Below are 15,000 nucleotides of genomic sequence, written 5' to 3'. Positions count from 1 at the left end.
AGAAAGCGAAGGAGGGGTTAATATGGATGTATAAAACCCTCGTAATTATGCCTCACAGTGAACCACATAACAGCTCTGGGATTTTCAGAGCATTACGACAGAGGCGGAAAATAGTCCACTGAATTCATTTTGCAGCCATTTTGTTTGGTTTATCGGTTTTATTCATCAACTGAAACTATTCAGGTGGTTTCCTGACTAGACTTTAATGCTTTGAGCATCAACCTCAAAGACTCATTGGGCATGTTGGGATTCTGTTAGTTCTATTAATAAAAGTTGCCTCTGCGTACCACTTCTGCAAATGAACCGTGTAAAAGTAATATTCAAAATGGCTGTTATTATTAAACGGCTGTATTTCTATCCTCACTAATGTAGAATAAAGTGGGTATGTAACATCAAATGTTACGTATAACTTATAAATCATGTAAATATTACGTTATCGTGATATATTTGACGAGGAAGGCATCTGTAGGTCAGACTGAGTGTCAGACTCAGAACCCAGATGATCCAGATATAAACCTGAAATGAGACAAAGCTTTTCCTCTCACCCCTTCTCCACCCACTGGGCACAGACATCAATTCAACGTCTGTTCCACATTGGTTCAACGTTGATTCAACTGGTGTTTTCCTTATCTCTCCATATCACACCACCCTTCCTCTGACACACAATCTCTCTCTTCCTCTCTCTTCACGTTATCGCTGTCCATCTTACACTCCCATTCTCTTTCCCCTTTTTCCTTGTATACTATCATTTCTTTCTCTCTCCCCCCACTCCTCTCTCTTCTCTTTTGACTCCCCCTCTCCCTCTTTCCCTCTCTAAAGCTAACCATCCCTAATCTCCATCGTCCACGCATGACTAATGAGAAAGATATGAGCTATGATCTGGAGGCCCCCGGTGTGTGTGTGTGTGTGTGTGTGTGTGTGTGTGTGTGTGTGTGTGTGTGTGTGTGTGTGTGTGTGTGTGTGTGTGTGTGTGTGTGTGTGTGTGTGTGTGTGTGTGTGTGTCGACGGCTTGATCAGAGGATATTTCAAGGACTACCATAACACTCTTAGAAAAAAATGTGCTATGTAGAACATAAAATGTGCTATGTAGAACATAAAATGTGCTATGTAGAACATAAAATGTGCTATGTAGAACATAAAATGTGCTATGTAGAACATAAAATGTGCTATGTAGAACATAAAATGTGCTATGTAGAACATAAAATGTGCTATGTAGAACATAAAATGTGCTATGTAGAACATAAAAGGCTTATTCGGCTGTCCTCATAGGAGAACCCTTTGAAGAACCCTTTGTGGTTCCAGGTAGAACCCTTTTGGTTCCAAGTAAAAACCCTTTCTAACACCCTACAGTAGTATTTACATCCCAACCACCATCATTTTAATCTCCAAGGGCTGTTTTCCCGAACCTAGATTCTAGTCCTGTGTTTCTATAAACCTTCTCAGTAGAATCCCCATTAACAAAGTGTTTTGTTTAGTCCATGACTTGGTTTAAACTGTGACTGTCAAACGAGTCCTTTATGTCCATGTGGTATTTCACACAATACACAGTAGGAGTTTTCCCCTGGTTTCTTATCAGTTTTCTGAGTGTCAGTGATCCCTGAACAGTGAGCCGCACGGGTCTAAAGTTCACCGCTTGAACCTCCCCCGTCATCCACCACGACACTACGGACCTTTCTGTTTTCCTTTTCATCAGGAAGGAATGCGAGGGCAGAAAGAAAAGGACGGGGAGACGTGTGTGAGGCTGCGTGTCGATGCTGGGGAATGTGATGTCCGTGTTCTGAACCGCGAGAGGCCCATTTACCCCACGCCATCACTGCGCATAGCAACGTGACAAAACCTGGAGACATATATGATGTGTGTGTGTGTGTGTGTGTGTGTGTGTGTGTGTGTGTGTGTTCGTACATGTGTATGTGTGTGTGCATGCTTGTGTGGGTGTATGGACTGTGTAACTAGCAGACTGTTTGCTTTAGCATTTACACATTAGCGCTGTCTAAGAATACCTCCTCTCACCGTTGGGCTGTGCCAGACCAGGGCCACACATGGTACTGCTTTGAGAGGAAAACAGTGTGATTATTTCACTCCTTTTAGATGTCAGTGGAGCACAGAAGAAACGATTTACAGTCAGCAGAACACAAACAGCAGGCGTACAACTGTCTCTAAGGTGCAGTGGAGTCGGCTCCAAATGGGTCATTTGTAACAGATTCAACAGTGAGTATGAAGCTGTAACTAAGTCTAGAACTCGGTGATAAAACATGCCATTGAAACACATAGGTTACGCCCCAAATGACACCCTAGTCCCTATTTAGTGCATTTCTTTTGACCAGAGCCTAAATGGCACCCCCAGGGCTGGTTAAACATAGTGTGCCGTACAGGGAATAGGGTGCCGTTTGGGACGAGGGCATATTTAGGTCAGAAGAGTCATAGGAAAGGGTGGAACTTCATTAGAACGCCATAACTCATGGAGTTCTTTAGTGACAAGTAAATCACGTCCATATTTGAGTGATCTGAACTGTCCTGAGTACAGCCTAAATACAGTCATTTATGCATTAAATAGTCCACAAGGTCACAAGGTGCCAAGAAACAAGCTGGTTCAGCACCTCTTCTGTCTCTGCTTATCCCAGTATATACAGGATAACACACACACGCACACACACACACACACACACACACACACACACACACAAAGACACATACACACACAGGAAATGTACAAACATGAGTCCTGGAATGCCTCTTCAAATTCCCTGTTATATATATTTTCTCAACAGTTCAGAGATGCTTATCTAGATGCAGGTGTGTGTGTGTGTGTGTGTGTGTGTGTGTGTGTGTGTGTGTGTGTGTGTGTGTGTGTGTGTGTGTGTGTGTGTGTGTGTGTGTGTGTGTGTGTGTGTGTGTGTGTGTGTGTGTGTGTGCTTGCGTGTGGTTTACAGTAATCTCTCTTAGACAGATCCATGTGTAAACGGGAAGTGAAATTCCTGAGAATTTTACCTCTGGGTAACCGAGATTATGTTTACAGTAACACAACAAGGTTAGAGCAGGAGGTATCATCACACAGTAACTCCCTAGAGCTCTCTCTGTCTCACACAAACTATTCTTTCACCCCTCTATCTCACAAACTGACTTCTGGTTAAACCTGGCTTTACAAAGGACTTTTAACCAGAGAACTGCTTCTGGTTAAACCTGACATTACAAATGACTATTAACCAGATGATTACTGCTGGCTAAACCTGACCTTAGAAATGTGTGTTCAGCAGCTAAGTAGTCAACCTCATCGCTCTCCCTGTGTTGTGATGAGGATAGAGAACAAAGACAGAGGCACTTCCTCACATTGTGTGTTTGTGTGTGTGTGTGTGTGTGTGTGTGTGTGTGTGTGTGTGTGTGTGTGTGTGTGTGTGTGTGTGTGTGTGTGTGTGTGTGTGTGTGTGTGTGTGTGTGTTCTCTTCTAATCTATGTCTCCAGAGCCAGGACCCTCGGCCCAGGGCCTGTCTATTTCTAGAGGTTCCTGTTTTCACTACAACTGTCAAATCCTCCTTCTGCTCCGATCCATCAGCAACCAGTAACTATCAGAGGGGACATCTGTCAGTGACACACACACACACACACACACACACACAAAAACATCCCAAAGATGGCATCTGTCTGTATCTCTGAAACCCCTCAACAGAAACACACAAACACAAATAAACACGCACACACACACACACACACACACACACACACACACACACACAATCTGAAATATGACTTCATTTGAATCCTGGTCAGCATATCTGCATTGTGTGAATTTGGAATAAGGTTGAAGTCAGAAGTGTAAATACACTTAGGTTGGAGTCATTACAACTCGTTTGTCAACCCCTCCACACATTTCTTGTTAACAAACTATAGTTTTGGCAGTCAGTTAGGACATCTACTTTGTGCATGACACAAGTCATTTGTCCAACAATTGTTTACAGACAGATTATTTCACTTATAATTCAGTGTATCACAAATCCAGTGGGTCAGAAGTTTACATACACTAAGTTGAATGTGCCTTTAAACAGTTTGGAAAATTCCAGAAAATGATGTCATGGCTTTAGACGCTTCTGATACATCATTTGAGTCAATTGGAGGTGTACCTGTAGATGTATTTCAAGGCCTACCTTCAAACTCAGTGCCCCTTTGCATGATATCATGAGAAAATCAAAAGAAATCAGCCAAGATCTCCGCAAGTAAACCTCCACAAGTCTGGTTCAACCTTGGGAGCAATTTCCAAACGCCTGAAGGTACCTCGTTCATCTGTAGAAACAATAGTATGCAAGTATAAACACCATGGGACCACGCAGGTGTCATACCGCTCAGGAAGGAGACGCGTTCTGTCTCCTAGAGATGAACGCACTTTGGTGCGACAAGTGCAAGTCAATCACAGAACAACAACAAAGGACCTTGTGAAGATGCTGGAGGAGACAGGTAAAAAGTATCTATATCCACAGTAAAATGAGTCCTATATCGACATAACCTGAAAGGCCGCTCAGCAAGGAAGAAGCCACTGCTTCAAAACCCCCATAAAAAAAGCCAGACTACGGTTTGCAACTGCACATGGGGACAAAGATCATACTTTTTGAAGAAATGTCCTCTGGTCTGATGAAACAAAAACAGAATTGTTTGGCCATAATGACCAGCGTTATGTTTGGAGGAAAAGGGGGAGGCTTGCAAGCTGAAGAACAACATCCCAACCGTGAAACACGGGGGTGGCAGCATCATGTTGTGGGGGTGCTTTGCTGCACGAGGGACTGGTGCGCTTCACAAAATAGATGGCATCATGAGGGGAAAAAATTATGTGGATATATTGAAGCAACATCTCAAGACATCAGTCAGGAAGTTAAAGCTTGGTCTCAAATGGGTCTTCCAAATGGACAATGACCCCAAGCATACTTCCAAAGTTGTGGCAAAAAGGCTTAAGGACAACCAAGTCAAGGTATTGGAGTGGCCATCACAAAGCCCTGACCTCATTCCTATAGAAAATTTGTGGGCAGAACTGAAAAAGTGTGTGAGCAAGGAGGCCTACAAACCTGACTCAATTACACCAGCTCTGTCAGGGGGAATGGGCCAAAATTCACCCAACTTATTGTGGGAAGCATTTGACCCAAGTTAATCAATTTAAAGGCAATGCTACTAAATACTATTTGAGTGTATGTAAACTTCTGACCCACTGGGAATGTGATGAAAAAAATTTAAGCTGAAATAAATCATTCTCTCTACAATTATTCTGACATTTCACCTTCGTAAAATGAAGTGGTGATCCTAATTTACCTAAGACAGGGAATATTTACTACGATTAAATGTCAGGAATTGTGAAATACTGAGTTTAAATGTATCTGGCTAAGGTGTATGTAAACTTCTGACTTCAACTATATTTCTGTCTCTTAAAATGCAGTTAGCTGCTTTATCAGTTACTTCCTCCTTGTTGGTAGATTGATGAGGTGTGTGTGTTTGTGTGTGTGTGCGTGTGTGCGTGCAACTCAATGGAGCCAGCTTTATGGAGCCAGCTTTATGGAGCCAGGTCACCCATGATACAAGTCAGTATTCAATGTCCATCCATGTCTGAGGACGCTGGCAACAGAGAGTGATATTAGCTTCAAGTAGGTTTGTGTTTTGGCAGGGCATTGTGGGCTGGGATGGCAGAAGGGCATAAGGATCTGCCTCTTGTGCCAAAGGTTTCCTATCCCAAACCTGAACCCTTAACTTGACCAATCAGAGTTTAAAAAAAACTCTAAAAGTCTAAGCCATTAGGGATAGGGTACTAAGCTAACATATGGAATTGTTTTAAGATGGCGTTACCATTTAGCTAGATCATTTAGCTATTTGAATTTCAGGACCCCTTTAGGTATATATATTTTTTTTACATTATTTGATAAAATAATGAATTTGGCCTTTACTACTATCGGTGTTCTCATCCCATTAGAGGTTAGAGTTATCTCAGTATTACCTCAGGGTGTTCTCTTCCCATTAGAGGCTAGAGTTCTCTCAGTATTACCTCAGGGTGTTCTCTTCCCATTAGAGGTTAGAGTTCTCTCAGTATTACCTCAGGGTGTTCTCTTCCCATTAGAGGTTAGAGTTCTCTCAGTATTACCTCAGGGTGTTCTCATCCCATTAGAGGTTAGAGTTCTCTCAGTATTACCTCAGGGTGTTCTCTTCCCAGTAGAGGTTACAGTTCTCTCAGTATTACCTCAGGGTGTTCTCTTCCCAGTAGAGGTTAGGGGGAGATCATGAGTCACTTATGACTGGCCATTTAGCAGCCCCAGCTATGGTAATCCAACCACACTTGGTTTAAACAGAGGATTTTCCTCGTCATCTCTTTCCCCCTCATTAAACTGGAACATTACATGAACTCTCTTCCCACATAGAGTGTGATGGGGATGGAAGGCATTTGTCTCTTTCTGCTTTCTCAGGGGACCCACCAACGCCATGCTGGATGTGCGTTACCACGGCAATAACACAGTGTTGTCCGGAGCCAATGACGGAGCTGATGACATGATTTAGTGGGTGGGAGGGCTGAGGTGGTTGGAGAATGTTTTGAGGTCGAGAGAGAGGGGAAAAAAGAGAGGGAGAGAGGGAGAGAGAGAGAGAGAGAGAGAGAGAGAGAGAGAGAGAGAGAGAGAAAAAAAATGTGGGTGGAAACTGAGCTGCACTTCCTAACCTCCTGCCAAATGTATGGCCATATTAGAGACACATTTCCCCCATATTACACAGACCCACAAAGAATTTGAAAACAAATCCAATTTTGATAAACTCCCATATCTATTGGGTATAACACCATAGTGTGCCATCACAGCAGCAAGATGTGTGACCTGTTGGCACAAGAAAAGGGCAACCAGTGAAGAACAAACACCATTGTAAATACAACTCATATTTATGTTTATTTATTTTTCCCTTTTGCACTTTAACTATTTGCACATTATTACAACACTGTACATATTAATATGACATTTGCAATGTCTCTATTGTTTTGAAACTTTTGTGAGTTTAATGTTTATTATACATTTTTATTTACTGTTCATTTCACTTGTTTATTATCTACTTCACTTGCTTTGGTTATGTTAACATAATGCCAATAAAGCCCTTGAATTGAGAGAGAGCAAGAGATCACTACAAAACCTGACGTGTGTTGTGCATGCATGCATGTAGAAATTAGTAGGTTAATGAGCAATGCCCTTCTACAAAAGCCTATTAAAGTCTGGAAAATATCTGTGAGATGTGAACGTCAACACTCCCCGACGTGGAATGGTGTGGTCATCATAGAGCGACCCTGTCATTTTTGCAATATGCCAATTGTCATGGACCTTTTAGAAACATTCCCGGCTATTTCCTGCCTATAAAATACACTATATGACAGAATCAATCCACAATAAGACAACATGTGGTAATTCATGTTAGCATACAATATATATGTCTAAGTAGGTTTGGAGGCGCACAGATTGGATAGCCAGTTCGGTGTTACTTTTATTATTGAATGGGGTGGTAAAAGTGTTTGTTTGATCTTTGGAAAGGCCGGCCTCGTGACTTTTGATCATAAACGTGTCGTTGCGGTTCTAACCTGTGCGTGGTGTACGTGCACTGCTCGCCCGACCCCAGGGATGTGTTTGTTGGCCGTTGGCCGAAGTAGGCTACCGTATTAGCATACCGCAACGGTTTCTTCTGAATTATTCAACGTTGCCGTCCACAATGGCGCGTCACGCAATTGTCCGGGTTCTGCCATGAATGTATTCTCTAATGATGTGCTAAAGGCCGCCTACTGAATTACAGCTTCTCTTCTGAGCGGCGGCGCAGTTGGGCTGCAGCAAGGCGGAGCGGGAGAGGTACTGAGCACTCTCGCGTTTGAAGCACAGAAAACAGTCAATACCAACGTTATAAGCAAGCAATGTAACCAAATGTATTCGATTAAAAATAAACTTAAAGTTGGAAGTAAAGTATAGGTCACCAGCACTTGCAAGAGAAAATAGGTATATACGAATGTAAAAAAATGTGTACTTTGTAATATTGACTTCGTTCACACCTGCTGAACTGCGTTCGATTTATGCCACATTTTACGCACAACATGCAAGTGAGAGAAAAACTATACAAAGTCCTTACGTGTAAAATCTCACAATATTTCGAGTTTTTTTTATACGGTGTTTATACCACCGCTGTGGTACGGTATGTAGCGCTGTAGAGCGGGTCCTCTGTGCTCCGCTCGATAATCATCAGGTGGGCAGGCAGGGTAGCCTAGACCGGAGCGGAGAGGTGGAGCCACGTTTGTCCATTCCTAAAATCTTATTCACACACTAGTTCATTCACATTAGCGCTTGGGTCCCCATAGGAAGTTTCAGTAGGGAAGTCATTTCATAAGATCGAGGAGGAATTTCATTGCGTCCTGTTCAGCCAAACGACAATATAACCATGGAATTACTGTATTATGTACTGTTCAGCGACCTTTTGGGGCTAATTGTGTCTAGAGTTTGAGTCTATAGACACTGTTTCGTGCGGAGGTTTTGGGTTGAACTACGCTGGAAAGCAGAAAATATGCGAGCTTCGCCCTAACATTGGAGTAAACCTGAGCGGACTCGCCAGCCTGGGCGCAGCGGGAGTATTTTGTTTTATCCCGAGGAAGTCTCCGTGTAGAGAAATAAACATGATTTTAACTCGTAAGTCAATGAATTTGTTTACTCCAATGTTTTACTATTCAGAATGTTTAAATAAATAGGGATTTCCATGCTTTTGAGCAGAGAAAACCTTCTTGGAAAATGTTTTTGATTGTGATTGATCTGTTCTCACTTTTCCATGATTTGAATTAAATTTGTATTTAACCATTTTAGAAGGGATTGTTAATTTTTCTCCTTTTGCAAAGAAAAGTTGTTTGACATTGGTCTCATCGGCTCTGTAAGGAACTCCCCTGTGCTGAAATGAGTGTTGCGCTTAGCTGCAGGCTGTCAGATAAGCAGTCTCTTCCAGTCTCCACTGCTCCTACGCCGACTTCCAAGATAAACGCGCACAGTTTATTCGACCATGGCCTGCGTTCTATTCGCAGGTTTAAACTAGGCAAGTGAGCCATAGTCTGTTGGCCTATATATGTCTGTTCAGACGTTTCAATAGCCTGGTATACGCACACACAGACAACACAGTTTGATTATTCACACTGTTGAATTATACATGTATCTGAGCATAAATTGTGTTGTTTGTTAAATTCGTTGCCGCCTTGGTCTTACAGTGCTTCCAATTTGTTTGCCATGACTACCAAACTCAAGTTCCCTTTGCTTGTCTGCTGACATTTTTTCTAGTGGCGCTTGGGAGAAGAAAGCCTTCTGTGTGATATAAAAAGCGAGCTTGGTGGTAGCGTATTTCGGCTGTGAATGTCTTTTATCTGATTCCTACTGGTCATACTGTATTTCGCGCGTGACTGCTTATCTGTTATACACAAGGGATAGTATGCAGCCCCCCGTGGTCAAATAGTGGCGCACACACAGACCAGCCTCTCAATCTACCCCTCAATTCATAAAAGAAAGATGATATAGTAGAAATCAGTGACAAACAGACCAAAAAGGGAAACTCTCCCACCCTCTCTCTTTCCCTCCCCTTTATATCTCTATCTATCTGTAATTGGCATGTTGTCAAGTGGGGGTGTTGTGTTTTTAAATGGAGGAATATGAAACAGGCTTAAATCAAACTATTTCTAAGGGCAGGAAGTATGGCAGAGTTTCTGAAGGATTCATTCATTTTATATTGTAAAGTTGCTATCAATTCTATGAAGGAACATAGATATGTCCATGTGTCTCTCTTCAGCCCGTCCTATTTCTGTTCCGACCTTGGTGTGCTTTGTTATTGACGTTCTCATCACAAACTGTTCTGGGATCTGTGTAATGGGTGGCTATGAGTGGGTGACGGGAACACAGGGTGTTATAATATCTGACCATGGGTCAGTTCTAAAGCATATCAGATGTGTTGTATGGGTTGTCTGGGTCTTGTCACCGGATCCTGGACCAGGGCCCTGAGCAAACATAAATCTGTCACCAGAGGTAGAGAGAGACCTCAGAGACCAGGCATTGTGATGATCCATCTGGCCCAGCTGTGTGTGTGTGTGTGTGTGTGTGTGTGTGTGTGTGTGTGTGTGTGTGTGTGTGTGTGTGTGTGTGTGTGTGTGTGTGCGTGCGTGCGTGCGTGCGTGCGTGCGTGCGTGCGTGCGTGTGTGTGCTCGTATGCTCGCGTGTGTGTGCATGTTTGGTGTTGGATGACCGGAAAGAATCATGGGGCACCTCCATTAGTTGTGTGTGTGTGTGTGTGAGTTGGTGTGTGTCGTGTGGTATCCTATGGAGCCAGCCAGATGGTGGTACTCTCACTTACCTACCAGCCAGACCTTCTCCCAGATCACCAGATGTCTTCACGCAGGAATGTCAAAACTTGATATCCACAAAGATTCACCACTTTTCCTCTGACCGTAGTTTTTGCTGTAGTATAGTTGTATCAAGATGTGTTGAAATTCGCTATGAATCTGTAGTTCGCTGGCCAATTGAAACCTGTTTACATTCATCATGAACGTCTAACTCCGGCCAATAGCCTGTGAGTCAGAACTGAAACTGCCAGGACATGTATAAACTGCCCTTACAGATGATTCTGTCTGTAACATTGCAGGAGGCCCATTACAGATGATTCTGTCTGTAACATTGCAGGAGGCCCATTACAGATGATTCTGGCTGTAACATTGCAGGAGGCCCATTACAGATGATTCTGTCTTTAACATTGCAGGAGGCCCATTACAGATGATTCTGTCTGTAACATTGCAGGAGGCCCATTACAGAGGATTCTGTCTGTAACATTGCAGGAGGCCCATTACAGATGATTCTGTCTGTAACATTGCAGGAGGCCCATTACAGATGATTCTGTCTGTAACATTGCAGGAGGCCCATTACAGAGGATTCTGTCTGTAACATTGCAGGAGGCCCATTCAGATGCTTTAAGGTCGTGTTGAATGCACTTCACTAGCATCAGTTGCAGTTGTTCTCTCACTGCCTCTGTGGATACAAATAATGACTATATAAAATATACACTGACTGTACAAAACATTTGGAACACCTTCCTAATATTGAGTTGAACCCCCCCCTTGCTCTTAGAAAAGTCTCAATTGGTCGGGGCATGGACTCTACAAGGTGTTGTAAGCGTTCAATAGGGATGCTGGCCCATGTTGACTCCAAGGCTTCCCACAGCTGTGTCAAGTTGTCTGGATGTCCTTTGGGTGGTGGACCATTCTTGGTACATACGAGAAAACTGTTGAGAGTGAACAACCCAGCAGCGCTGCAGTTCTTGACACAAACCGGTGAGCCTGGTACCTACTACCATACCCTGTTCAAAGGCACTTAAATCTTTTGTCTTTCCTATTCCCCCTCTGAATGGCACATGTACACAATCCATGTCTCAATTATCTCACTGGCTTAGAAATCCTTATTTAACCCGTCTCCTCCCCTTCATCTACACTGACTGAAGTGGATTTAATAAGTGACATCAATAAGGGATCATAGGTTTTCACCTGGATTCACCTGGTCAGTCCATGTTCATGGAAAGAGCAGGTGTTCCTGGTGTTTTGTAAACTCAGTGTAGTGAGCTTTTATAGGCCGCAAAGAGTGGAGTAAATACAGTACAAGGAAGTGTCATACTTCACTTGAACCCTCCTTCATAAGCTCTACATAACCCTGTCATAACAACGTCATCACGTCTCACTGTTTATGATGTCATTGTTGTGTCACTGTTATGTCAATGTTATGACAGTGTTATGTAGCTCGTTTGACATTGGGTGACTGCTGCTTCAGGTTAACACTGCAATTGAACCACTACCGAAGCCTTGATTATATCACCTGTCTCGACCTGCTACTGTGCAGATCCTTGTGAAAGACCCTACCGAAGCCTTGATTATATCACCTGTCTCGACCTGCTACTGTGCAGATCCTTGTGAAAGACCCTACCGAAGCCTTGATTATATCACCAGACCCTACCGAAGCCTTGCTTTGATAAGACTTCTGTAATGGATCACCTGTGGATTTGATTAAGATTCACAGTTGGCGGCCCCACTTAATCACTGATAATCACTGTTATCAGGCCACGGGCATCGACAGTAGCGTCTGCCGTCAACTCTTCCTCTTAACTGCCAGTTTAAATAGCAACCCCCCCAATAACAATTGAATGCCGTGTCTTGACTCTTGACACCACCCCTTTAAATTGTTTACATTGGTGATGAAGTTGTCCTTTGAAATTCATTGGCTAGATTCTAGGTGCTAGTTGACAGCGAATCCCCCTATAAGATCCCAGCTTGCAGGCTCAACCAAGCCTAACTACCTCCTGCTCTGCTCTGCTGTGAAGAGGGAATATTGGCCACCGATTGTGAGAACTTCCTGCTACAGGAAAGGAGGGAATAGGAGGGTGGCTAGCGGAGAGAGAGAGAGAGAGAGAGAGAGAGAGAGAGAGAGAGAGAGAACAGGGCAGGAGGGAGTTGGGAGGGGAAAGGGGAAGAAGGCATGGGGGGCTGGGTAATTTCAGTGGAGAGCTTGAACAGAGGGTCAAGCCCAGAAGAGTTTAACTTTGGCACATTTCACTGTTCCCTGCACAGAAAAAACAACCTTGAAGCAGCAGCATCTGTAATCTCTGTTAGTGTTGGGTCGTTTTGGAGCAGTCTGACTGTCATGCATTTCTCTCTCTCTCTCTCTCTCTCTCTCTCTCTCTCTCTCTCTCTCTCTCTCTCTTTCTCTCTCTCAATGTAATTCTCTCTCTCTCCCCCCCTCTCTCCCCTCTCCTCTCCCTCTCTCTCTCTCTCTCAATGCAATTCTCTCTCTCTCTCCCTCTCTCTCTCTCTCTCTCTCTCTCTCTCTTCTCTCTCTCAATGTAATTCTCTCTCTCCCCCCTCTCTCCCTCTCCCTCTCCCTCTCTCTCTCTCTCTCTCTCCCTCTCTCTCTCTCTCTCTCTCTCTCTCTCTCTCTCTCTCTCTCTCTCTCTCTCTCTTTCTCTCTCTCAATGTAATTCTCTCTCTCTCCCCCCCTCTCTCCCTCTCCCTCTCTCTCTCTCTCTCTCTCTCTCTCTCTCTCTCTCTCTCTCTCTCTCTCTCTCTCTCTCTCTCTCTCTTTCTCTCTCTCTCAATGCAATTCTCTCTCTCTCAATGTAATTATCTCTCTCTCTCTCTCCCTCTCTCTCTCTCTCTCTCTCTCTCTCTCTCTCTCTCTCTCTCTCTCTCTCTCTCTCTCTCTCTGCCAGTCACAATGTAGGGCTCCATTTAGTGTTTGACCTCTCATTCGACCTTTACACCACTCATTGGTTTCTGTGCCACACACACACAAATGATTTAGGCTTTGGCATTATAGCCTCAAGTTCCTGAGGAGGCAGCAGTTTGTCTTGTGTCAGTTCCTCTGTTGATGCATGTAGACACAGTATTCTACCCAAAACCAAAGAACACACACACACGCACATCTCCGGCAGGACGGGTGTGTTCTGTCCTCTGTCGTCCACACACACCATCCACCCTGATTCTTTGCCAGGGAACTACATCACTTCCTCTTCCTGCTTGCCTCACAGGAAGTGAACCCAGAGGCGCGACGGTGACCGTGAGCTACCCTGCAACACGGCACGCCTCCTTTTGTTCCCGGCCAGATAACGTGTTCAACACAAACACCCGCTCCAAGTGATTGTGTCCGCCACCACACGGCTAAATATAGGGATAAAGCTATACCAGGGATAATTAAAGGGAAAGGTTGAAAACCAACAGTCCTTTAGGGCCTGTATTCATAAAGACTCTCAGAGTAGGAGTGCTGATCTAGGATCAGGTCGTCCCCCCCCTCGTCGATATAATCATATTCACTAGGATTCAAAACCGATCCTAGATCAGCACCTACTCTGAGGTGCTTAATGAATATGTATGAGTATTGGCCCTGGGCTGATTAGAGTGGAAGGTTGAAAACCAACAGTACATCTGGGCTTTTAACATTTTACATGACATTTTCACCCAGGTCTTTCTGTACATTTGTTCATTTTATATGATTATTATTTTCCATTACAGTTGAGTCATTTAGCAGACGCCCTCATTCAGAGATACTTACAGGTGCAATTAGGGTTAAGTGCCTTGCTCAAGGGCACATCGGCATCATTTTCACCTCGTCGGCTAGGGGATTCAAACCTCTCGGTTACTGTCCCGACATTCTTAACCACTAGACTGCCTGCCGCCCTTTAGGTCTGTAATTAACAAAAGAGGTGCTGTACTGTACGTGTGAGGGACTTGACCTATGTTTAGCTAATGCTTGGCCGCGGACTTGTTTGGAATGTTGTTTGTTTCCGCTTCTCCTGGAACCCTGCTCCCTCTTACCCACCACAGCCCCTCTGGCCTCACTCTGCCCCAATCACACACCCTCTCCCTCCCCAGCTGGACGGGTGATATGTGATCCCCGGGCACCTGGCTGAATTTGGGCCGCGCCAAAGGGCCACACAGGATGTCTGAGGGACGTCCGTCAGGCTGGAGAGAGGCACAGGCAGACGGACGGATTGAGGGATGGCTGGCTAGGGCAGAGAGGGGAACCACCCGCCAGCTCTCAAATGTCTCTGTAGTGCTAACCACATGCAATGTGTGTGTCTGTCTGTTTGTCTGTCTGTCTGTCTGTCTGTCTGTCTCTGTAGCGCTAACCACATGCAATGTGTGTGTCTGTCTGTCTGTCTCTGTAGCACTAACCACATGCAATGTGTGTGTCTGTGTGTCTGTCTGTCTGTCTCTGTAGCACCAACCAATGTGTGTGTGCATGTGTGGGTGTGTATGCATGCGTGCGTGCTTGGGAGTGTTGCCTGAGTGGGAGTATTCTATTCTGTCTACAGGATGGGAGGATTTTATTATTGTGATGGAAGTAGTGTATGTTTGGGAGGAAGACATTGTTTCTATTGTTGCTGGTCACAGTGATGTGTTGGACTAGGCCTAATCACTAGTTACGGTGAAGATTTTAAGGTGTGTGTGTGCATGCGTGCGTACGT

The 15,000-nt window shown here is 44.2% G+C and overlaps 1 protein-coding gene across 2 annotated transcripts in view; it reads left to right on the top strand.

The window, feature by feature from the left end:
* LOC110534743 (rho GTPase-activating protein 7) overlaps positions 1-15,000 on the top strand; it is a 150,585-nt gene that overhangs the window by 102,766 nt on the left and 32,819 nt on the right. Inside the window, exon 1 of one of the 2 annotated variants that reach the window (XM_090187900.1) lies at positions 7,557-8,660. The exons of the other annotated variant lie outside the window; for it this stretch is intronic. Coding sequence (XP_090044026.1) covers positions 8,648-8,660 — 13 coding nt within the window. The 5' untranslated portion in view covers positions 7,557-8,647. Of the gene's footprint in view, positions 1-7,556; positions 8,661-15,000 lie in introns of those variants that run through there. 2 annotated transcript variants of the gene reach the window in all.

This window comes from Oncorhynchus mykiss, chromosome 10, assembly GCF_057628025.1.
Source record: "Oncorhynchus mykiss isolate SJ-2025 chromosome 10, ASM5762802v1, whole genome shotgun sequence".
In the NCBI taxonomy this organism is placed as follows: domain Eukaryota; kingdom Metazoa; phylum Chordata; class Actinopteri; order Salmoniformes; family Salmonidae; genus Oncorhynchus; species Oncorhynchus mykiss.
The sequence above is the reverse complement of the archived record's forward strand: the minus strand, read 5'-3'. Positions and strand labels throughout refer to the sequence as shown.